This window comes from Hylaeus volcanicus, chromosome 3, assembly GCF_026283585.1.
Source record: "Hylaeus volcanicus isolate JK05 chromosome 3, UHH_iyHylVolc1.0_haploid, whole genome shotgun sequence".
Lineage (NCBI taxonomy): Eukaryota > Metazoa > Arthropoda > Insecta > Hymenoptera > Colletidae > Hylaeus > Hylaeus volcanicus.
The window spans coordinates 29,659,512-29,683,919 of NC_071978.1; the positions used below are offsets into that span (position 1 = coordinate 29,659,512).

Below are 24,408 nucleotides of genomic sequence, written 5' to 3' on the forward strand. Positions count from 1 at the left end.
GGCCCAGCTACACCGGAGATACAAGTGACGTTTTTCCAAACATTATACGACTCGTCGTTCGCGTTTAATTTGGGAAGATCTAATTGGCTGCCGGGAATGACCCAAACAATTATTGAACGGGCACCTTTATTAAATGTATCGCCGCTACATAGTTGCGCGAAAGGCAGACATTTCGCCTACGGGTGGATTTCAATTACGATTTCAGAATACTCGATCGGCTGGGGCCCGCTAATGAAATTCGCGGAAACGCGTTTCCGCGACTAAACGTTCAGCATGCAGGCGTGGACATATGTACAAAGCTATCGTCTACTAGCCGCGGATTTAATGAAGACGAAACGCTCTCTGTTCGCAGACGCGCGTTAATTGCGAATCGTCGCCAAGAAATGTTCCTTAGACTAAACCTTATTGCTAATCTGGCAGATTGCGCCATTAAATTGAGACAGTGTCTCTCAAACGGAGGGTTCGCGAGCTTTCGAGAGTAGGTATGCTAAATTGTTCACCCGATACGAGGATACGAACGTACATACATAGTTTACAAACCACGTGACGTGTCGCGTAGCAACCCGTTCGATCCGACTCGTGCCAAGTGCAATGCGTGCGCGGTTCCCTTTGAAAGCTGTTCGTCGAGCCGGCGAGACAGATTCGTAGCTAAACAAGCGCGAGCCGCAAGCACACCGCTCCGTTTCCACGCTCCTTTCGATTGTACGCTGCTTCGCCATAAAATCCCTAGGTAGACCGAGCCGAGTACCGCTGCCGGTACAAGCGCGTAAAAGTAGCAATTAGCAGTCGTTGGTAGACCTCGGGTTCACCGCTAGAGAACACAATCCCAAGATAATACCGATCGTGACGAATTCAAGATGAACAGAACAAATTAGCCCATCTCGGTTTGCCCAAGAGTCGAGCCTTCGGATCGACGACCAGCAACTCTCTATTTTGTAGAATCGATACAGGTCGCGAGGAAGGATCGCGACAGCGAATAAAGAGCTCCTGGGACGAGCGGTGACGCGGTGCAGCCAACAAATTCGCGTCCAGGGTGCGAAGGAGGTAAACGAGAAAGAAACGGGATACCGTAAACACGGGGCTTCACGCCACAGACTTAAGGTCTGCGCGTTGGGGAGGTTGTGGTGTCAGCACGCGACCTCACGGACACGCAGCTCGTGCGTGAGTACGCTTGCATGTGCCATCGTGTGAAGTCGTCTCGCTCGCGCAACGTTGCGCCGAGCTGCACTTTCTTGCGCACGCAGGGAATCATCATCAGCCACTTGGAGACCATCGATGACTCCGAAGGTTCGAACTCGAGAAGAACGCGTGGGGACCCGTCCCTCGCTCCCCACATCCGCCGGAAATAAACCATTCCAAAGTTGATCCTGTCTCCCGGTGCACCCGCACGTGGTGTTTCGTCTTCTTCGATCAACTCGAGGAAAGATTCTATTTTTGAGAGAAGTCACCCTTCCCTCCCTCCTCGATAGATAGATCTCGCTTGCAACGCTCGTTGTAGCGTTTAATTCCCTCGGTTGAAATATTTTAAGAGCGCCGTTGCGGAGAAATAAAAGATCCCTCGAGGAGAGGCAGAGAGGCTTCGGTCGTAGTAGGTGGAACGCGGGTCTTAATGGTAGAAATTTGTCAGACGGATCGCGGCGGATAAAAGGAGCAAGGCCCTGGAACAGTTTACAAGGATGATATTTTTCCGAGACGTCTCGACGGTGGCAATACATTTCCCCGAGGCGTAATTTACGCTTCGATTTACGAGGTATACGAGTACACGTACACGTGTACACAACGGCGAGACGAGCGTCTAGGTGGCGGTCGATCGTACGCCGTTTGCTTGCGAAGAAAACGCAACACACCCGTCTTCGCCGCTCGCGGTAAGGTAGGTAATATCAAACGAGGCAGACCTTGTACGGATTCTGTTACTAATATGCCCCGGTACCGTAGGAACCCCTGCGCTGCATATTATCCGATACCAATAATGCGACTAATCGAGTTAGCCTTACCCCCCTTAAGCTGATATGCAGCTTTATACGAGCTCAACCCGTAACGATTGCAACGCGATGCGCACGGCTGAACGCGATAGGTCGCAAATTTTCCATCTGTCACCGTGAAAATTTACCTTCGCGTACAAGTTCACCGATACATAACGCCGAACGACCGGCCCGCGGTGGCAGGTACCAGTTGGAAACACTCGCCCGCGAGAACATCGAGCCGGGAAATAATGCCGCCTCCGAGACGGAAAGCTTTCGCGTTTCGACCACCGACCAGCCCCGCCGAGTCTTCTCTCGTTTTACGGTCTAACCGAGATCGCAAAAAAATCACGATCGCGAGGAAAAAGCAGAGAGAGGATGCCGCAGCAGCGGTAGCCCCGCTAGAACGCATGGTAATTCTCATTGAACGCGTAATTACATTAATTGTCGGCTTTCGACCGGACAAATTGCGGCTTTAAACCCGTCGAGTCTCTCTCCCTCGCTCGAACAGGCCGAAAAACACACGCTCGAGCGGAAGAGTAGCGACTCCCTCTCTTCTTCGTCCGGTTTCTCTTCTCCGCGTTGTTGGACAGAAGCAGCTGCCCAACGACGGCCACTCGGCGCTTTGTACGTACCGGAGGCATTGCGAACGGTTATCGTTGAGTATCTCGGCCAACGCGTGCCACGATACTCGGTCGATCGTACAACGTATTCTCGGTTCGATCCCTCGAAGACGAGTAACTCGAAAAAAATAGTCGATCGACGGAGAATAGCGGAGCCCGATGCGTAGGACGGTGCCGTGTTCGAGCGTTTATAATTTCCGCCGCAGGGCCGACGTGACTTGCGAGCCGTCGTGTGTGCAAGTGGAATTCGGCTATTAAGCCCAAACCCCGAACAGCCTATAAAATTCGTCTGGTCTCGCGTTGTCTGCGAGCCTGCATTAAACGCTTGCGGTTATAGTCTTATATATGTACTGTGCGCAGGTGTCTCGAAGCGTAAAGCGTACTCTAGACGAAAGGTAACTTTTCGTTAGACGGCGAACGGGCAGCCGAAGCTAATTATATCTTTCCCCTCGAAACATCTCGCCGATCGACAGGATTTACTTTGCAAACGTCTGCGGCGTATCGCGTCAAAATTATAGTCATCGATGTCGAACAAAGTTTCGTTCGTCCGTGTTGCCGCGGTTGTAACGTCCTCCGTCTCGTTTCTTCCGCCGCGGCCATCGCGCCACCTTTCCTTCTTCACTCGTCGAGGCGCGAGCGGGCTCCTCCGATGCTTTACGATCTTTAATTATAACGATTACGTCGGTCCTTTACAGGGGGGGAAGTTTTGTTCCTGTTGGTACGATGTCCTGCTTCTGCGAAGGATGCCAGGAAGAGGAAAGAGGACACGACACTCGAGAATCGACCGCGGAGAATCAGACTGGCGGTGGATTCCTCCAATCCGCGCTCGAATCCTGAATCCTGCGGCCGCAGAACGCGTTCGCTTCGGTCTCTCGGGGCGGTACGATTTGGCAGCCCCCAGCGATATATTCAAAACGATCGTCTTCCTCCCTCCCCCGGTTATTCCCTACCAATCTTTCCTCCTTTCATTCCACGTCGTTCCAAGTCCATCTTGGATATCTCTCGTAGCTCTGCTTTCAGTGGGGCCCCCACCTCGAGAGTCACGGAACCTCGTAACGGCGCCGTAAACGTTGTTAGTAGCGGGAGCAAGACGAAATGCAACGCCGGGATGAACGCATCCCTGGGGCTAAAATACGTTGCGAGATATTACCGAGATTGCACTTCACTTCCGAGAAGAACGATGCCCGTGTGTCAGTCACGAAGATTTAGATTATTTACGGCATGGTCGAATCTTGCTTCCTCGACGATGATGCTCCGCCTATTCTGTTCGATTCGGCGTAGCTCGACCATAAACACGGTAGCAATTTTCTTTCTTTCCATCCCCACCTTTCTATCGAGATATTTTGCTACGATAATTACACGGTTTAGAACGGACAGCTCGCTATACGCCCGAGTGAGTATAATATTTAATGTTTCTAAATACCAGACTTTTAAATGTTTCAATCACTCTACCCAAACACGTACACCCCAGGCGATGCGATGCAAAACGTTCCAACTGTATACTTACGATCATCCGTCTATCTCTGCTAAACATTTTCATTCCGTTCTACCGTCACTCTCAAGAATCTCCGATTCAACTTCAATAGCCGCAACGACGATAAACCACCGCTGTAAAAACGTTGGAGGGCGATCCATGAAATCCTCGGACCGATAATATTCGTAATTCAGCCGATGGTAGGCTCGCGTAGTTGGGTTAGACGTCCCAACAACTTCCAGAGTGTAACTTTCTCGCAACTAAATCCCTGGCCAATTACGCGGCGCGCCATTACCGCCGCGAGTAGTTTCCGAGGACGCGATAGCTAGGAGCAGCAGCCGTAACAACGTTTTTCGAGTTACGAGTACGTTACGGGCTGCATTCCGTAACGCGACGTCCGACCGCGTAAGAAACGGACGACGCGTTCCAAGTATCCGCTGATAATGCCGATACGGTATACGCGAGTTGGCACGCCGCTACAAAGAAGTGTCTTCCGAGTTATGAGTGTCCGTTATGTGCATTCTGTAGATGGCATTCGCGCTGCACTCGCGCCAGCACAAAAGATGCGAGTGTGCGTGTGTCGGTGGTATGTACCTGCGGTACGGTACATAAGCAACCTGGCGCAGGAGGGAGGAGGCTAAGGGACGAGGGAGAGGATGCGCGGTAAGTACATAGGATGAGACGTTTATATACCCCCGACGATGTCTATAACGCCTCGAGTTACGAGACGCCTTTACGACCGAATGCAACTCGCGCCAGACGTCAAGAGGCGAATCCCTCCGTTCCGAAGTTTGATGGCGCGACACGGGCCCGAAGCATAACCTCCGAAATATCTCCCTCTCTTCTCATTCGTTCTGGAACATCGGCCGCCCTCGCTCCGTTCTTTTCTTTTCGGAGCGCGGGTCCTTCCACTTCGACCTCGGATTGCTTTTTATTAAAATACTTCCACGAAACGTTGACAAATTCTCGGGAATCCGTATCCAAAAGCGATTAAGGGTGCGGCACGGTAACTCGGTTAAAATTTCGAAAATTTCCAGCTTTCCATCGCCGAGCGCTCCGCTCGAAGTGGCCCTAAGTTTCCACGTAGGAGTGCCTCGCGAGTTTCGACGTGGTCGGTGAGCGAAGGTATCCGACAACAGGTGTCTTTAACGAGAAACGTCGACTGGTTCTCCTAGACGCGTGTTGTAGCACTTGAATCTCCGCAAAGGCGCGCGATTTCAAAGAAGAAGATACGGTCGTCGAACATAGCAACGCAGCCGTTACAAAGTCGCTGTCACGTCGCCATTTTTTCTTTGCGGAACGCACCGCGGGGAGAGAATTTCCATTCGGACGTGTCGCTTCCCGGAGTCGTAATTCCCTCACTCCACTTCTTCGAGTAGTCGGTCCGTGCGGCTCTCGGTCATTAAATTAATAATTTGTGGTCGACAACGGCATTGTGAGATCCGATGCAATCGTTATAATATGCAGGATTTTATTATCGGCCCCGATGGCGTATGTTAATTTACTGCTAATTGTATTCCGCGAGCGACAATGATGCCTTCTGCTGGCAGAATGCAATCGCTGCCGCAGAGATGAACAAACGACGACTGCCGACCGACACAATGCGGCCGCGCGTGTACCGTTGCACGATTGTTGGAATATCGTTGTTGTTCGTTGAAACGACCGTGCTCGCGCGCGTCAGACAAAAATTAAAAAAAAGAAGAAAAATAACCGGCTGTGTGATTTTCACTCGAGAGCGTGAAAAATTACACGGCGATATCTCCGTGACACTGTTATTCGTCGGTGCAACGCTCAAGGATCTTCCATAAATACGATAGAAAATAACGATTTAATGGACGGGTATCCTATGTATTAATGGTCGGATTTACAAAAACGAACATCGGAACGCTGTTTTCCGAAAGCTTACGGAAGGAAGGTTCTGGAAGCATACGGTCGGCACGTGCGGCCTACCCTCTAAAGTCTCTCTATCCCTAGATGCAATTCGACCTCCAGTAATTCTGGTTTCTATTCTTCGAGTATCTTGCTCAAATATACACAAAACTTAATCACGCTCTTCCATCTCTACCAATGCGACGAACCGTTATTATAAAAGATATCGACCTCCTACTCTCCGTTATTCTAGATAACGATCGCAGAAATAAAACGTAATCTCTGATGCAATTGGTTGACACTTTCCACGAAAATCTTGACGAAGAAAATACGTTAATATTTCGTACGGGTTGCTCCTTAATGACAGCAACGTACAGCGTACGTAAACATCGAAGGATTACCGTCAGGAAGGAAATTACCAGGGAGAGAATCCTACGGGAGGCAAATAACGGGGCCCACGACCGTCTTAAGACCCCCAACCGCGAGGGTCGCTCGATCGATAATCCTAGAGAGATACGAGGGCTCTCGATACACAATGACTATCGATATCGTCGTCGTCCATCTAGGCCTGCGATCGTGTGCCCCATCACGGAAAACTGTTCGTACCGAGTAGTTCGCCAACGATGGTCAAACTGTTCCTCCAACTCTTCCCTTTCCACCCTAAATCCTACCTTCTAACGGAACGTCCCTTGACTTATAGTCGTCGAACTACAATTCCTTCGGTTCTCCGATCTTTCAGTGATTCTTCCACGACTTCGACCATCTCTGGACAATATTTCTACGCTTTTGAGAAAACTTCTTCAAACGGTCCATTCTCGTGTAATTGCCGGGCAATCAAATCGTAAATTATCCCACGTTCCCTGGAAAATCACTGCAACGATCGGCACTCCCGGCCTCTTTCGACTATTGGACGAGGCAACAAAATACGTATTGCCAATATAGAAACGACGCAATTAACGATGAAGGCGCGAAACCAAAGTCTCCGCAGAAGCGAAACAGCGCGTCCTCGTTCGAATGAAAAGACCGCGAGCGAGATGATGTTCTCGTGGCAACGTCGATCCTATAGACGAGAAACGTTGAGGAAGACATCGACGAAGCTAGCGTGTTACCAACGCGATCCGTGGATTTATTAAAACGAAAGTAAGGCGTGCGTGAAGCGCTCGGGTAAATTGTCGGGCGAATCGTTCGTTCGCCGGTAACTGCGGAGAACGATTATTATATCTGTGCTCAGTACGATCAATTGAGGGTAATAAATATCGATAATAACACGCTCTCGAACGTAGCCCGAGACTCGTTTCAGCTGCACGCTGCAGCGCGAATAATTATTACAAAAGAGCCAATGATACAGGTGGATGCGGAATAATATTTTACTACCGTTACAGGCTGCAACCGAGTCTCTCGATGACTTTCGCTTCATACAAAATCTGGAACACGTCTAACAGCAAGTTCGGACAAGTTAACCGAAACGTTAAATTTTCTCTGCCAAACGAGCATTGGATCGAAGAAGTAAAAATGTCGGCGGTGACAATCGCAGATGTCGTAGCAAGACAATAAAAATGACAATTTTAAATCTACGATGGGTAACAATGGCGACGACGAGAAAATAAAAATCCCGACAACCTTCGACCCGGGATTAGAAAATACAAAAAGAAAGCTTGTTGCGACCTCCATCCCGGGAAAGCTCGGGGAGAAATGGCAAATTTTATGGAACTACCTGCTGCGCGTCGAGCATCGTCGAAATGAAAATGTCGTGACGTCACTTCAGGAAAAAAGGTACGGTACCCAGCTTTCAGTCCTCGCAGAAGTTATAAAGTCATCAAGCTGACCTGGCCGGCGACAGGCACTTTCTACGAAATTATTTCTATTGTTTGAACAGGGCGAGAGAAAAGGAAACGAACCCTCCTCGGATGCGCGCGACTCTTGGCTCGTTCGATGGCTTCGAAGAATACCGATCGTTCGAGATAATGTTAAAAGGCCTCTTTCCTCCCGTTTTAATCCTTTTGTCTCGGGTCATTCTTCGAAGATACGAAAACGACGACGATAACGCTCTCCGATATCCCATGGTCAAGGCGAATCATATTTTCCGATCGACCGAAAAAAGGGTCCTCGTGTCTCGCGCGCGGGCCAAACGTCGCGTCGTTAAAAATTCGATGGTAAAAATCGTTCAAAGGTACGTCAAATCTCCCTCGTTTCTTCTAAAGCGCAACAGTGGCAAAAAGGTCTAAGAATGGAAACGAATTTCCAACCGAACGCCAGCAGTCGGCTACCGTTAGTAAAATTATTTCGCTGCCGCTCCTTTTTCCTCGGCATTCCCAGGAGATCGGCTCCGATCAAAACGGTACAGCCGAGAAAAACAATTGCGGGGTATTTAGGTTAGAAACCTGAACGCGATATCCCCGATCGCAGAACACCGTGGCGGCATTAATAGTCACGGAATAGAAGCCTTGGTTCGGATCGTAAAAATATAATTGCGCTGATTGCAACAACGTTATCCAGCCACCGGTGCAGATAATGATACGTGAATGAGCGAGTTACTACCTAGCACTTGACTTGACCAAGCATCCCCTTCGTACAACCCGAACACTTCCCACAAGTGTGTACCTATAGGTGTGCACGAGTTACCGTGTGCGTGCATTAAGTCGCAAAGTGTACTGGTTGCGCAAAGCGCCATTACGCTACGCGCACACGGTTGCGTATCGGCGAACACCGAACGGTCCCCTGTCGAACGCCGTTTCAACGACGGAGGTATGGACAACACCGGGGAACGAACCTATTGCTATCTATTAAATATATTAGCCAAAGTTATTTCGCGATAAATCATTGTTCTTTAATAACTTTTATACTATGACCTTTGCATGGAACGCGGTTTCGCTTCGATAATCATTTGTTGTACGGGAGAGATACGTTCCCCATAATTTCAGTCGCTATAGTCGATTCGTAATATTCTACAATCTGTGACTAACACTTGGAGGCCTCGTGCCTTCGAGAGTTCCGTAAGACTCGAAACGATACAGTCTCTCACGCGATACTCGAGATCTCGGTGGGATCTTCTCAGCCGCGGCGATTCGGAGACGGTCCCAGTCGCCGTAGATGGAATCGTCTCCCGTCTTTGCTTCATCAAACACGCACAAAATTAAATTAAACGAGTCTTTCCATTTCTCGCGCGGTTCCACGAACCGGCCAGGTAAGAAGTCGACGACCCGTTCGACCTGGATGAGGCCGGTGTACCGAGAGGAGCAGAGGACTCTCGTTCGAACCGACGAGAACGAAGAAGCGTCAAAGACACACCGGAGAAAGAGAGAGCAAAAGGCGCGAGTAAAGTTGAAGAGTCAACAAGAGGGTTCGTGGTCGATCGTGGCGCGTCTCCAAGCTCTCGGTGTTTGCACGAGTTCGACGATGAAACCCGTTTCGCCTTTTTCCTCCGCGCCTCCTTCGTCGTCGAGCATGGAAGAGCGTCCGCGAGAGAGTCCATCGAGTCGGAGTTTACTTAGGACCGCGCGATACACAAGGTGGCTCAAATTAAATATCCTAACCGAGAGTGGAGGGGCACACAGCCGAAAATGCGCACGATTTCCCTTTTCGAGGTTGCCGCGACGCGGCACGAGCATCGGCAATCGTGAACCAAAGTAAATCCGATCGATCCTCCGTTCCTCGTCGGATGTGACGCAAGTCAAGCTACGAGGAACAAGGGGAAGCGATGACTTTAAACGAAATCACTTTTAGTTCTAAAAGAGGACAGTTAAGGTATCGAGAATTCGCTTATTTATTTCTAATGGATACTTCTCGACTGCCCTGCGCTGTCAGGAAGATTCGTTTCCTCTCGTACAACAAAAGAAACAAGAGGTATAATACGAGCGCAGAGGAAGAGCAAAAGGAGCGCGTTGTTGCGAGAGACGGCAGTTTTGTGGAAACTCGGCCGCGTGAAATCGGCTTAACCGTAGAAGCGGTGCGTTTACGGACGTCGTATACGCGTCTCGAGAGAAGGGAATCGGTAGGCTCGTGCCAGGCCCATTACCTGCATGGGGTCTTTTCCAGCTAAGGGGACCCTACGACCACCTTGGTGGCAGTAGCCACCTTATAAGTCTTGCCTAATGGTCGCTCGTACCTTTCCCTTCGAGGCAGGACGGGGTGCGATAGCCAATTGGGTGCTAACCTTAGAGAGACCCACTTGACTCGCCGAAGACAACAAACAAACCCAAGAGACGGCAACCTTCCTTTCCAAAATCTGATCCGACGTCGTTCTCCACCTTTTACACGGTGTTCGCTCCCCCCTTTCCACCCTACTAGTTTCGTTCGAGTCTACAGGTGCTTCCCTCGAAGGAAGCTTCGTTTAGCGGTGCTCGGTGCATCAGACATTGCACACGAATGAAGCCTGCTAAAAACGTACGAGCATCGATCAAAGTGGCGTCTCGATGCTAGCAATCCGAGTGTTCCTCCCTCCAAATCAGTAACGACGAAGAAGCTAATGGAATATTCAGTGTCCAGAGCCACTTGACGAAGCTCCGCCTGACACGCTAATTTATGAACACTGCTTATTAACCGCAAACTATACCAAACCTTATCGGAATTCGGTTCTCTTCGTTCGTTTGGAATTTTTAAAAGAATTGTCGTGCGTATCTTTAAACAATAAGAGAAACAGAAATACCGACACAAGTACCGTACATTTTTCAAATTACGAAAGACACGTAATCGCCATCTTAACGAGTACGAATACGATTACCACGCCATTTTAAAATCCAAAAAACCATCGTTACTAACTGTATTCGAATGAAATACGAGCCGATAACCGTTTTCAGACGTAACAATCATTATCGGTTACTACAAGCAGTAAATACCCCCAAACAATAGAGAAATATTAAAGAAAGCGTTACCGTCATTGGACTCCGCGTCGGAAGGATTTCGAACACACGATTGTCGAAACAGGTGTAATTTATCTACATTTCTAAACATCTGTTCCTCAAGTATGACGCGTGCGTTTAGTTCGAGCGATAACGATACAACAAATAATACTGATACATAAAAAAATGAAAGAAGAACAATTATTCGAGCGCAATGAAAATACACGGCAATTTCAAATGAACGGCGGCACGTGTCAGGCATTATTCCGCGAATGTCGCGGCGGCGTATCGGCGGGCTGCCATTATGTTTTCCAATGCGAAACAGGAATAGGAATCGAAATCGAACCGGAGGATATCGCCGCGTCGGCGTCGACGTCGGCGTCGCATCAGCGTCGAAGGGAGCTGCGCGGCTCGGCGCATAAATAAAAGCAGGCGTGACCGCGGCACCGGCGTGGACCAATCGCGATTCAGCTTGGTCCTCCGCTTTTTTTCTTTATTCCATTCGGTCCTCCGCCCCCTCGACGTCGTCCGACCGCGGTGATTCCCCACCATCGAGGCCTTTTGCTCGCGCTCGCCGCGTTGGATCGCGATCACGCGCATTGCAGCTGCAACGAGGAATGCATGCGCGCTCCGCGAATCCCGTCCTCGACGATGTGCTCCTGTGATCGCGAGCGACGTTTTGACGCCATCGCGGTCACCGCAGCGGTATTCGATCGCCTCATTCCGATGCGCTCCCTGCCACCGTTGACCACGGGTTGGTATCCTGGTGTTGTTTATCGGAAACCGCATAACGGTATAAAAACTCAAAAACAAAAGTCAAGGATACGACCTCGAGGAATCAGAGCACGAAGAGGTCGGGTGAAATATACCGGCGATTGGAATATTCCAGCGAGAATTCGAACGAGTGGAAAGCTAACTTTCGTTCCGACCTGGGATCTGGGATGCTACGGATGCATCCGCGAAATGAAAAGAAAAAGAGAACCAAGGGGAGGGAGATTGGTGTTTGCAATTTTGAGCCCGGTCTTCCTACGGACTAGGCATTTAAGGGTCGAGAGCTCCGGCAGGATATTACCTCCAAAATCTAATTATGAGATTTTTATAGGGCTATCGTAAAACGGCCGAATAATAGTTCGCAACCCTTCGAGAGCCGAGACTAGGTCTGCGCCCGGCCGCAATCCTTGGCCAGGATGATGGGGAATAGCACGACCAGGCCTCCTTAAAAAAAAAAAAACACCAAAGCATTCGGCTGTGCTCGGCCACACTGGCAAGGACGTTCTCCAATTAACGCGGAGACCCCTAACCAAATTCCTATCAAAAATACATCGTTGGACGTTACTATGGGAGAGTATTAAAAAAATTCGAATGCAAAAGTACTCGATCGGGGAATTTTGAAGCGATAACTTGTTTGTAGGCTGGCGCTCACGGCACTGCCACGACGATGGTAACGCACATGTTTTACCTGGTCCCGCCGTAACAAGACATGACGTCACGACATGGCGTCTGCAGGTGAAACAGCGAGACCAGCAGCGTAAGTGAGCGCACTCGCTACCCGATCCGATTGGCCGAAAGGGGAATCCCCGCCCTGCGCCGCGCTCGGCACATCGTTTGCCCGACGTCGAACCCGGTTGACCCCCTCTTTTTCTCTCGCCCTCTCCTGCACACAGACACGCACACACACACACACACAAACACTGTCTCTCACTCTCTTGCTCGCTCATTTACTCGTGCATTTCTACTCTCGCAGTTTTATCGAGTCCTCCTTTCTCTCTTCATTTCGACAAACACTCCTTGCCCCCTCTCCGTTTTTATTTTTCTCTCCTCGGAGTAATTTTTATCGATAAATCATCCACAGCAGCGATGCTCCAATAGAAAATTGAGACGATCGAGGTATTCGGGTTTTTTCAGAAAGTGCGTCAGACGCGAAGATAAAATAAGAACGCGATGGTTGAAAAATATTTAACGAAACAAAAGGAGATATCCTTTTACTTAACCGACAGACAACCCCTCTCTCTGTCCCTCTTTTCGCGACGCTGCACCCCTCCCTTGGCAAAGCGTGCAAATACTCGACGCATAGAGTGCCGGTGGGACACAGGCTCGCGCACACAGGCGCAGAGGGGATCATATCGTGCTGGACCGTGTTTACACCTCTCTCCTGGTGCAACGACAACGCATCGAGACGGGACGCATCGCGTCGCTCGCGCCGCATCTCTGCACGACCATTTACCGATAAGGACCTTCCGGGACGAAACCCTCGTTAACCCGCTCTTATCATCGTTGTTTACACGGCTATTATCGCTCCGGAGGACGGACGACTTTTCCCTCGTGGACCCGCGCCTGTGATTACGTCTATCACCGGTGACACGTTACGTAAGATTTATTAAATGTATCGACCTATGGAGGGAGCTGTGGTATCCATGATCTTCTTAAAACTGGCGTCGAACGACCTACTATCGCCAAACAAAATTGAATGAAATCCTATATCAGGATCTGCATCAGTTTGGAGCAAAAATAATTTAATTATTTATATTGTAATATATACATCTCTATATAATGGTGTATTACATGCGATTTAAAAGCGCAGGTTGTGTTCTAGATTTTGATAACAAATATTGCGCGTTTTTCGTTAATGTACGCTTCGCTCTGAGCTGAGTCACGGCATTTGTCAAAATTGACAGCTAAAATACGAAACTATTTTTGCGCCATCCCAATACTATCTCTCTAATACTTTAGAATATATTGAAATTATTTATATCGAATGTCGGAATGACGAATCATCTCCGTTACGCGCGAACCGAACGTGTCGAGGCAACGATCGAAAGCGCGAGGCTTCCTGGATCTCGGCCGAATGATCTATTAACAGGGAGCAGACGAGGCCGAGATATGCTTTGGTACGGGTTATTATTATTCGAAACTTTTCTAATAGGATCGCCGGTGCCTCGGTAAAACGAGTCGAGGTATAAAATGCTTTAGCATCCGATGCTCGGACGCGATAGAAATTTCAACGCTCCGGTTTTATTATAGGAAATGACAGAGATAGAGACTGACAACGCCTCTATCGCGATTCGTGCCGCGCCGACCGAGCGTAATTAGACGTTTCCATCGGCGTAAATCGCGATCGACGGAACATTTATGTAGGATAAGGTATTGACTCATAATTTACCGGCTCTCGTTTCTTCGTTTGAGGATCAATCGCGATAAAATTTATCTCGACGGACAATTTTCATCAAACAGAGCTTAACGATCGCGGACGGCAAACAACCGATATTTTACATATTTCACGAATGACGTCAGCGGCACGCCGGAAAACAAGAGTACACCCGACAAATATATCGGGCTTCCGTTTGTCATCGATACAGGCGTAACGTCACGCCGGCCGATGAATATTAAATGACGTCATGGGACATCGTCGATCGAATGGAAAACTATTCGATGTAAAGCCGCGGCCTTTAAAACTTTGAAATATTATTCTTATGTTTATCATCCCGAACGTGTAACAAACTTCAATTATCGTGTTACCACATCGCGCGAATGCAATTACGTGGAACAGCACGAGAATTGACGTAGACCGCTGGAAGAAAATCGAGAACCGTAGCGTGGGCCAAGACTGTCGTCGAAGGGTGTTGTTGAAGACTAAATCGACCATGGACACGCGTGCCAACAACAACAACGCTAATTCGACTGGTAAAACGATCTACGTGTCTTCTTGTTCGATATAACTTAATTCGCGATACCTACAACCAAAGATACCGTTGATCTTGGAACGCAAACGGCTTCAGGACGGACTTGAGCATTAGGTAATCGACTAATTCTTCTTAACTAATTAACCCTTGAGTGGTGTCGACAGTTAATATTTACAAGCCGAGAACAAACGGTTCACGCGCGTTGCACCGTCCTCTCAATTCGACTAAACGAGATCTCGGATTACGAATAAACCGATTTCCGAACGCGCTGGAATTTTGCTCATAACGTTTACCGGTTATCGATTCAATCGTCGTCTCTACGGCGCGATAAACAGATCAAATGTGACTTTTATATCAAGAATGTTAGACACATGCATAAAATACGAGGCCACGATATGTAAAAAAAACCGCGTTCCAAGCTTCGAACGAAACAATGAAACTGACAATGTTTGTAAACTGTGCCGCCCTTCTGGCAGACCGCACCATTCGCTGTATTTTCACTGACGCTCGGCATAAATACTTAACCACGCGACTGTTCTCCATTGTCAGGCAGTTTTATCGATCGTTGAGCAACTAATAACACCAACGTCATTATTTCCCGTCCTGTTGCGAGTCGAAGTCTACGAGTCCTTCGCATTTCTTGGAACGGCAAACAAAAATTTTGCTTCGCAACGTGTATTTACGTATACGATCGTCGAAGCGTGAATCGATCACCTCTCTGGTTTCCACGAATCGTCTTAAAAAAGAAAACAAAACCCGGAGAACAAAGTCCCGAGATTTGTATAAAAACGACAAACGTCTAATATAGGCATATGACAGCTGCAATGTTACGGGTAACATTCTTGATTAGATAATGGATTAGAGTAACTAATAATTCGAATGATATTCGATTAACACCTTTTTATAAATGTCCAACGTAACAAAAGTAAGAATGTAAATAAATTATAGACACGTTAACAATCGCAAAAATATTTGTACTCGTACAGTGGACACTGAACGCGATCAGTATTTTAGCGCGAAGTCTATTGACACTCTAAATGTTTCCGACATAAGTATATCGTTCCTATACTTGTACCGTATTTTTCTTGTATTCGATTGTTAGTTTTCGAGAACTTAATCGATGAAATGCGTGCATTTATCGATAACATTCCTATACGCCATTTAGTTCTAATAACATAGAGCCTGTGACTCACTGTACAATACCGTTCAAATATTTGCGATTGCTTAACCCAGAACACCACATCGTTCGAGCAATACCGAGCTCGTAATAGAAGTCGTAGGAAAATAAAGAGCAAGAAAAAGACTCACCATTGGGCTGTCCGGCGTATGCCGATGGTGGGCAATGGGCATGTTCGCCATCGCCACCCCTCCGCCGGGATTTCCCATGTCCTGGTACTCGTCGCTCATTTCCATCGCGTAGGATGGTAACGGTTCTCTGTTCTTCACCCGAATTTTGGCTGCTTTATCCGCGAATGCGGTCGCCACGACACGAGATACACCCCCACAGCCGAGCACGCTGACAAAACGCGTAATTCTCTTTATCGGGAAGAACTGGCGGCACGATGTCGAAGTTCGTCAGCGTCCGAATGTTCTTGCTCTAGGCTTCGATCGTGTTGAAAAAACGAAATCTAGCCGTCGAGAAGGAACGCGACCGACGAGACCGAGGGCCGAGAACCGAAAGAACGAAACCACGACCGGACGACCTTACGTTTTTTGCAACGCACTGGCCGATATCGAAGTCGCGAAAATCACACGTGCCACGAAAGAAGGATTAATATCGACTCGGTCGGTAAGTGGTCGTCTTTCCGGTAAAGACAACGCGATTCAAACCACGTATCATCGGCACCGCGAGCAAGCACTTTTTACCGAGTTGTCCATGCTTCCGGATACGTCTCTCTCCCGCGAAACGAGCAGTCGTTTTCAGCGGTCAGCCACGGTCTTCACAAAGCTCCTGTTGGTTGTCACCGTCGGCGACGTATACTCTTCCTGTTTAACGTTTCGGAGCTGTCACACCAAGGTGAAAGAAGCACACGCGGCGCGCTCGGTGGCTGACATGCGTGCAAGCTTCCTCTGCCGCGAACGTTCGAACGCCGCCGATCGCGGGAGAAACACAATAGCACAGAAGAAAAAAAGATGGAAAGTTTAGCATCGAACGACGCGTACGCGGTTGTAATCGTACGTAATCGAATCGTGTGCGCACACCGCGATACCGAAAGGGACTGACACTTCCAGGAGGAAGGAAGGAAGGAAGGAAGGAAGGAAGGAAGGAAGGAAGGATGGGTAGGAGTGGGGAGAAGGATCTAGAGAAGACACTTCTTGGCTGGGAAAGGGGGGAGGGTGAGACAACAGAGAAGGAACAGAACACGAGGACGAACGGGTGTGTCGCGACTCGCGAGATGCTCGAACGAGACGCGAACGAGCGATTATCGATACGAGAATTACGCGCGCGACGATTTGTTCTCTCGGACTCTGCTCGACATCGCGTCCCGCGAAACCGTCGCTCGAAGACTGCGAACGCGAGCGAAAAAAACCAACGGTTACCGATCCTGGCGAAACTGAGCGAAAACTGACCGATAGATAAGAGCGATGAAACGGCGGAAGACGGAGTTGACGCGCGCACACTCGCGTCCCCTTGCGATCTGACGCTTGGAAGGCTCGCTCGCGGTTCGCAATCCCCTCTACTCGCTCACGCTTCGGAAGAGGGTTCGAGCGTTGGAGCGTTCGCTGGCGGACAGGACGAGCAGGCAGGCGGAATCGCGTTCCGTGGGCGGAGGCCTACGACGCCAACGCCGTCGGCTTGCACCGCGTATCGGGTTGCGGTAGGCGGTAGACCGATGGTCACGCCCGGTATCGACACCTCCCTCTTCGCATTTCCTCTTTTTCCCTCGTCGAGCGTCTCCCTTACGCTCTCCTTATCCCGCGAACCCCCTCTTGAGAGCATTCCTCCTTTTTCGCGCACCCTATCGGATAACGACCCCTGCGCTGCGAACCCGAGCCTGGAGACGGTGATTTTCGGTGCGGTCGCACGGGATTTCCCCTGGCGACCGTGTTCCCGCTTCCGTTGTATCCTGGGATCTCCTCGCGATACCTGGCTCCGAGGCATGCGTGCACGCACTCTGCCTAGGCAAACCTAGCCAAACCGATGCTTTATAATAAATTATTTCAACGTCCATTCTCCCTGCGCGCGAATCAATTATTAAGCGGTGCCATTACGTCGATCGCTGCAACGATAACGTCGGGAGCGTAGTCGACATCCATGCGGATTGATGTCTGTATTCCTCCATTTTTTTTTTATTTTATTTTTTTTACCGCGGAAATTGCGATTTTCCACGTGATTTTCGTTACCGCTTCGTGTGCCATCCGGGAAACACAACGGCGCAAGGAAGCCGGCAATTGTTCGTGATTGCGATGATCCTTTTGAACGATACCGCGCTATGAAAGATCCTCCTTCGATATCGTCACGACACCCTCTCCACTCCTTTTCCGAGGTGCAAGATCAGGTTTCGCGATACAAAAATAACGCGCTTCGACCAAAGAAACCTTGGTTACTATCGCGCGATGAAAGAGTCGTCGTATAGACGTCTTTCTTCGTCTTTCTACTATTTCTTTTCTTTCGTCGTGTTATATTTACGAGGCGCGAAAACGAGAGCTCGGAAAACTTCCGGCGTGTCTCTGTGATAAAAATATTCGCTTGTAATATAAAAAAAGGAAATGTATTTGTTAGCGTTATAATTTACTACAAATTTTATTATCATAAATAACTAAATACCCGAATACCCGGTCAACGTATCCATCTTTCGGCTCCCTTTCGTCCGCTCTCGTTTCGAGCTCTCTCTCCCTCTCTCCAGTTCCCGCTCCTCTTTTTTCCCTCGGGGTTGGTTCGCGCAGCTTCTCTTCTTCCAGTTTCGTCTCGTCCTCCGGTTCTCGGCGTCTCTCCCGCGCGTTTGTACGCGCGCATCTGCATGCGCTCACGTCACATACACAGCCAAGATGGCGTATACGGTGCTCGTAGTACAAATTGCAGGTAATTGCAGCCCGCGGAGAGGGCTCTCCGACTCGCGGGGGCGGAGGGGCGAAAGGGACGAAGGGCTGGGCGAAGTCGAGACCGTGTGAAACTGCGAATTTTATGATTTACAAACGCGATCCTTTATAAGGGTATATGGATCTACGCGAGGAACGAGCCGAGCCGCAGTTAAGATCCGCCCCTGTGACCTCGCGGACCAACCGCGAGATAATTGCACGCCACGGACGATGCACGATTTACTCCTTGCGATTTACGATTTCGCTCGGTTGGCCGAGCCGAGGAAATATCGACCGGGAGCAAGAAAAGCTTGCTCGTTGTTTAGACCGAACGATCCACCGATATCCTCGAAATTGGAAAGGGAAACGATCGCTGCGAATAAACCTCTGCGAATCTCTGTACGACCGCCTCTTACTACACCGTAATTTAACGTACGGATACCTCCTTTTAACCTTTCCACCGTCTTCCTTTTCGGTTAAGTTCAATTCGACGATGAACTACGTTCGTATAATATCAAGACATTCAGCAAAGCGTTGCCCGATTCGTTCGAGCGTCCGAGCCACCGGTAGGAACCGATCGGCCATGCGAATCTTCGCGGCGGTGGGTAGTCATTGTCCGTTACGATATTTCTCGGAAGGTCACCAGACCTACCGACGGTTCCACTCGACCTCGCTCGTTCCGATTTGAACCGTTACGATTTCCAAAATTTTATAGGAGTGCTCGCAATAAAACCTACCTATAGCTTCGTCGCTCGACCATGCGAGCCGTTTCTGCAGAACGAAAGGTCCCTGGATCAGATGTTTCGGTTAGGTTCCGCGACCAAGTTCTGGGCGCAGGTAATTATCGCAAGAGAGCAAACGTTCCCTGGACGTATTCCGTACGAAGTTCACGTTGTTATCAATTTCGTACCGAACTCGCATAAATTATAGCCGGCAACGACGGCTAGGACGTCAAACCACGTAGTGCGCGCACGTGTTCGAGGCGCGTCCGCCCGTATGCTCGGACGTAATCGAAAAATTGAGACAGGAAAGCCGAAGTAACCGCGAGGGCACCGACTTTCGTCGCATTACGGAATCCCCAAGCACATTAACCGAAGGACGAGAGGATTAACCCGAGTTTCCGGAATTAAAGCATGACCAGGGACTGTCGTACGACCTTCGACGGCCCCGCAAATACATGCCATTATCACCGATTTCGGGTTATCTCGGGTTTCTAATCCGCTAAGCATTAATTACTCAGCAAATCGTTAAAACAAAAAAATAGAAACTTTAAGAAAAACGTAAAAACATTTTCATGACAGTAATTGCACGCGATACTGGAAGACTCTCTAATACATAGGAAGGATGTTTGAGAAGCCGCACCTCGGGACATTCTCTCGTTTCTTGGCACCTTCGATTGACATTTCTCAGGCCTGCGCCTGGCCACGAAGCTCATCCGTTTGCTCTTCCTTCCTCCGTTTCACCTATGAAAATCGTGCACGTCTCTGCCCCTCTCACCTTGCGTCGTTGTTCCTCTCTAACGTGTACGTCGTCGACACATAGATGCGAGTCGCCGTACGAGAACATAGCAAGAACGCAAGTTACCCATTACGGGGCTCCATCGTTATTTTATAGCCCATCCGAGTGGCGCGCTCACCGCCATCTTGTTAGCCACGTTTAAATATTGATGGAAGAACGGATATTCGGACTGGAAAGGTTTTCTGTTCATGGAATCGGCCCGCGAGTATCTGGGACTGCGACGTCCAATTACCAGCATACGATCGCTCACTTTTTCGCCGTCGACGAATCGCCGGATCCAACGAAATCGGTATCGCGTTTCGAGGATTTTCGTTTCCATAGTCAGAGAAATCGCAGAACCGTACGTGGAACCTAGCCAGCCATTAGAATAATGCAAATGATCTCGCTTTATTATACCTTCCGAGCCAGTCGATTCCGTTTCTAGACGAGTCGGTTTCTTGGAACGCGATCAATTCCCTCGCCTTCGTTTCCTCGCATTTCTCGTTTTCTCCCTCTCTCTCTCTCTTTTGTCCTCCTCTGCCTTTCGCTACGTCTACTTTCACCTTGTTACCATTATTTTTACTCTGGTCATTTTTGGTTACTCGTGTGTTTCCCTTTCCAGTCGATCTCATCTTCTTCCATTCATGGCTTTCGAACTTTCGACTCTGTATCATCACCCGAGGGAAACCTGCGTGTCTGCGCGCCACCGAACCATGGAGTATCCGTAAAGTTTGAACGAGTATCGACGCGCGTCCATCGGGACGATCAAAGTCGAAGAAATCGCGTCAAAGTCTGGTCGAGGATGGCGCGTTCGCGCGAGCGATTCAACGGCTTCTCTCCGCTAATTTGGTGTCCGCCGGTGCGTGTCCATTATTGTGCAAATCGACGAGCAGATTGCGGCAAAAAGGTTGACAATGGGGGGATCGTCGCGTAAGTCCTTCGTGGTCCCGACGGGGTGTTGAACCACCCCATCGTTAGCGTGCCGAATCAACCGGAAATTCCAGCTTTCGTCGCTTCCGTATTCAGTGTACGCGAACGAAGAGAGAACGCGCGGAACGCCGAGGCAGAAGGAGAGAGGAGAGGGCAGTTGCCGATGGATCGGGAAGCTGAGCGAGCAACTTGCGCCGAAGGAATTAGCCAAGGTGAGATAATGCCCGGCAAACATCTCCCGACGCACCTCTCCGTCGGCGTCGCTCGATTGTCATGAAAATATTCGTATATTATGGGGGGATGGAAGGGAGAGGGATGGGAGGCCGGTGGTTTTTTCCTGTTTCCAGATAATTAGAGATCGACGGCTGCGAAGAGTGGCCGAAGACGCCGCGGCACCTGGACCGTCTATGCAAATTCATCCAAGTTCCCCTCTTTCTTCCACACCTAACTCCTTCAGTCGACGGTAATCCTCAACCGTTGGACGGAACTTGTCGCGAACTTTCGAAAACGTTCCACGTTTTTCCACCCCGTATCGCAACTGGAATCATCGACAACTGAACGTTTTCTTGCCGGAGATTCAGTTCGCGACTCGCTGTTTCACGTATCCGGCGTGGTGTAACCTTTTAATCCGTGCTCGAAGAAATGGAGGACGGGTTCGGGGTGTCGGCGAGGGCGGTGGCGAGCGAAACTGAGAATGATTGCCCCGAAACGAGAGACCCGTGAGTAGATCGCTTTTAGGACCATTAATTATCCTAGAAAGTGCGAGAACGAGAAGGAACCACTGTGTTCCATGCGCGAGAGAGACGAGGAGAGGGCGAGGCGTAAGGGATGCCGGGGATGACGAGGAACCAGGAAAGGAGAGCAAAGGAGACGGTGAATGTCGCCACTGCAAACCGAAATTACCGTCGAAGATTAATGATCGCGCGCTTTATTACAGGTATTTATAGCCGTGCTCTAAAATCCTCGCGCAGTTAACCTTTCGGTAATAGGACGATACGGTGCCATCGCAGGTTTCGAAAAATTTAGGCTCTCTCGGGTGTTCGTTAAAGCTTCAACACCCACTCGTGTTAACGCCATTGATCGGAAAAGATGATAGCTGGATCGAGAAGCTTAACGAGGTAGCTGACACGGAAGGAACGAAGTAAAATTGGAACAAATTTTTGGTTCATCCTGATCGTTAGTTCCAGGTCCTGAAGGATATAGACCCGTCGGTGATCTTAAGGACACAAGGACTGGAACGATACGGTAATCTCCTGCCATTATTCGTGAAACAGCATCGACGTATCGAGTTGTACGAGTGGCAAAACTTCTGTGCGACATTCGCGACGCTGAAAATAACGCGAGACGGAATATTCAACGGGCCGTCCTCGCGACGATATTTCATCGGTCTCGTATCGTCGCCAATGTCGCGCTCGCATTAATTAAGTTTAGCCGGTACGTTCGGTTTCGCGCGAGTCGCAAAAGAAGCCTAATAAAGCGTCGAAGGGGTAGGGGGGGAAGAGAGACAACGCGCGTGCATTCGTTCCTTAAATAAATCGCTTCGAGTGACGGATTGGGGAAGAAGATTAACGAGCGAGCCGGTGTGTCGTTCGATTCGATACGTCGAATTAACGCGGGACAGGAACGAAGGCTCTCGGTATCGGTTATTAATGACTCGAGCCTACGCCAATGTAAACGCCGAGTATTTCGTACTCGCGGCCATGGAAAGCTTCGATTAATCGCGCTTGATAAATGCCCGCGGATGGATCGCTTTATAGGTGCATGAATCGCGGTTAATTATCGTGAGTCGTTCGCCGAGCGGAAAAACGTCGAGGAATTAAAACGCTGAAGGCATTCGTCGATCCAACGACAAAACGCTCATTCTCCTCGCTCGTTGCGTGATAGAGGGATAAAACGGGAGAAGGTACGCGACTGAACATTTTCTTCGAGCGGCGTCAATCCTCGTGGAATCGAAAGTAATAAATAAAGAATATAATACTCTACAAAAAGGTAACGCGTAATTTACGAGCGGACGACCAATAGTCGGCGTGACTTTTGTTTTCCGCGCGATCGTCGAGGAACCGTTCTCTTGTTGCTCCACGTGCGAAATTAAACGAATTCCAGACGGGACGGTTCCCTGCGCTTGCGTTTGAGCTTGGACGTCTCCTGAACGTCGACAACGAGGGGGTGAAAAAATCAACCGTCGCCCTCTTTTCTTGAGTGACAGGTCCGCTAATATATACCAAAGTAGCAAAGCAGCGTCCATTCGTGCGTTCGGCGCTGCACCCTTGAATTGATATCCAGGAGGTTCGAACGTTTCGAATCTTTTTTTTTTTAATATAAGAACTATCGAGGGTTGACTAAGGTTTGAGGGGCGGTAGGAAAATTCCGAAACGGTGGAGATGGCGGGGTTGGAAATGAGAAAGAGGGCGGGAAACCGAGCTGCGAATACCCCCGAAGCAATACCATGAAAGCGTCGGGATCGTTAATCTTGCGGATGGTAGGTTGGTAGAGAGGTATTCGGGGTGTATATCGAACACTTACGAATACACTTGTACCTTAGAGAGTAGCGATGCCACACCCCTGCATGAGTCGGTGGTTGCGACCCTCCTTTGCGGGCTGTGCAAATATTTGCCGCGGCAGCCCATGCGTAACCCTGCTGCGCAAATACTTACGACAGGATTGCTAAACGTAGACAATATTTAGCGAGGAACCTTTCGTGCAAACTTCCTCGTTTTCCTTATTAAATTTTCAAGACCTCGTTTATCGTTGATTAACAACGGCACTCTTCCAACAGGACAGATTCGGCCGAAACAATGCAGTCCTCGTTCGCAGTGATCGATACCGCTAAGTAAACTGTTTGGAATTACTCCTATTTCTTGTAAATATAATTGTATTCAAACCTTTATCTATATACAACCCCGACGCGCGTTAACGGGGAAGAATCAGTATCGCCATCTCGCGGCGGGTACAGAACTAATTGTTGGACTTTCGGTGAGGACCTCTGTCGGGAAAACGTCCAAGTTTGTCGTAAAATAGTTCTCCTTTTCTGCCGCTAGATGGCGCCACTTCATCTCGAAATTACCGACACTAAAGTTATCTTTACATTTTGTTATTATTTACATACGTGCTAAGTTTTACAGCGTGACAAACGAAGAATGCAAGATTTCCTACGTCAAGAATCTACTGAAGAAACAAAATAAATTAAATGGTAAAAGAAATGACGGTAACCAGCAATTGGTGGCGCCATCTAGCGATATCATTCAGGAACTATTTTACGACAAACTTGGACGTTTTCCCGATAGAGGTCCTCACCGAAGGTCCAAAAATTAGTTCTGTACCCGCCGCGAGATGGCGACACCGTTTCTTGCCCCGTTAACGCGCGTCCGAGATACAGATTTGAAAATGATTTATGAAGCAATGGCGACGAACCTGGAACAATACTTTAAACCATGAAAATAAATGAAATCCCGTAAGCGTTCGACGTGTACGATAATGTTCTGTTATTTCTACATTTAATTATGGATCACTGAACGC

At 49.1% G+C, this 24,408-nt stretch overlaps 1 protein-coding gene across 3 annotated transcripts in view; it reads right to left on the reverse strand.

Annotated features, from left to right (window-relative positions):
* LOC128874476 (protein dead ringer homolog) overlaps window positions 1-18,386 on the reverse strand; it is an 82,326-nt gene extending 63,940 nt beyond the window's left edge. For all 3 annotated transcript variants that reach the window (XM_054119312.1, XM_054119311.1, XM_054119310.1), the window contains exon 1: window positions 15,754-18,386. In XM_054119312.1, the coding sequence (XP_053975287.1) occupies window positions 15,754-15,858 (105 nt within the window). In that variant the 5' untranslated portion in view covers window positions 15,859-18,386. The remainder of the gene's footprint in view (window positions 1-15,753) is intronic.
* Window positions 18,387-24,408: the final 6,022 nt, after the last annotated feature.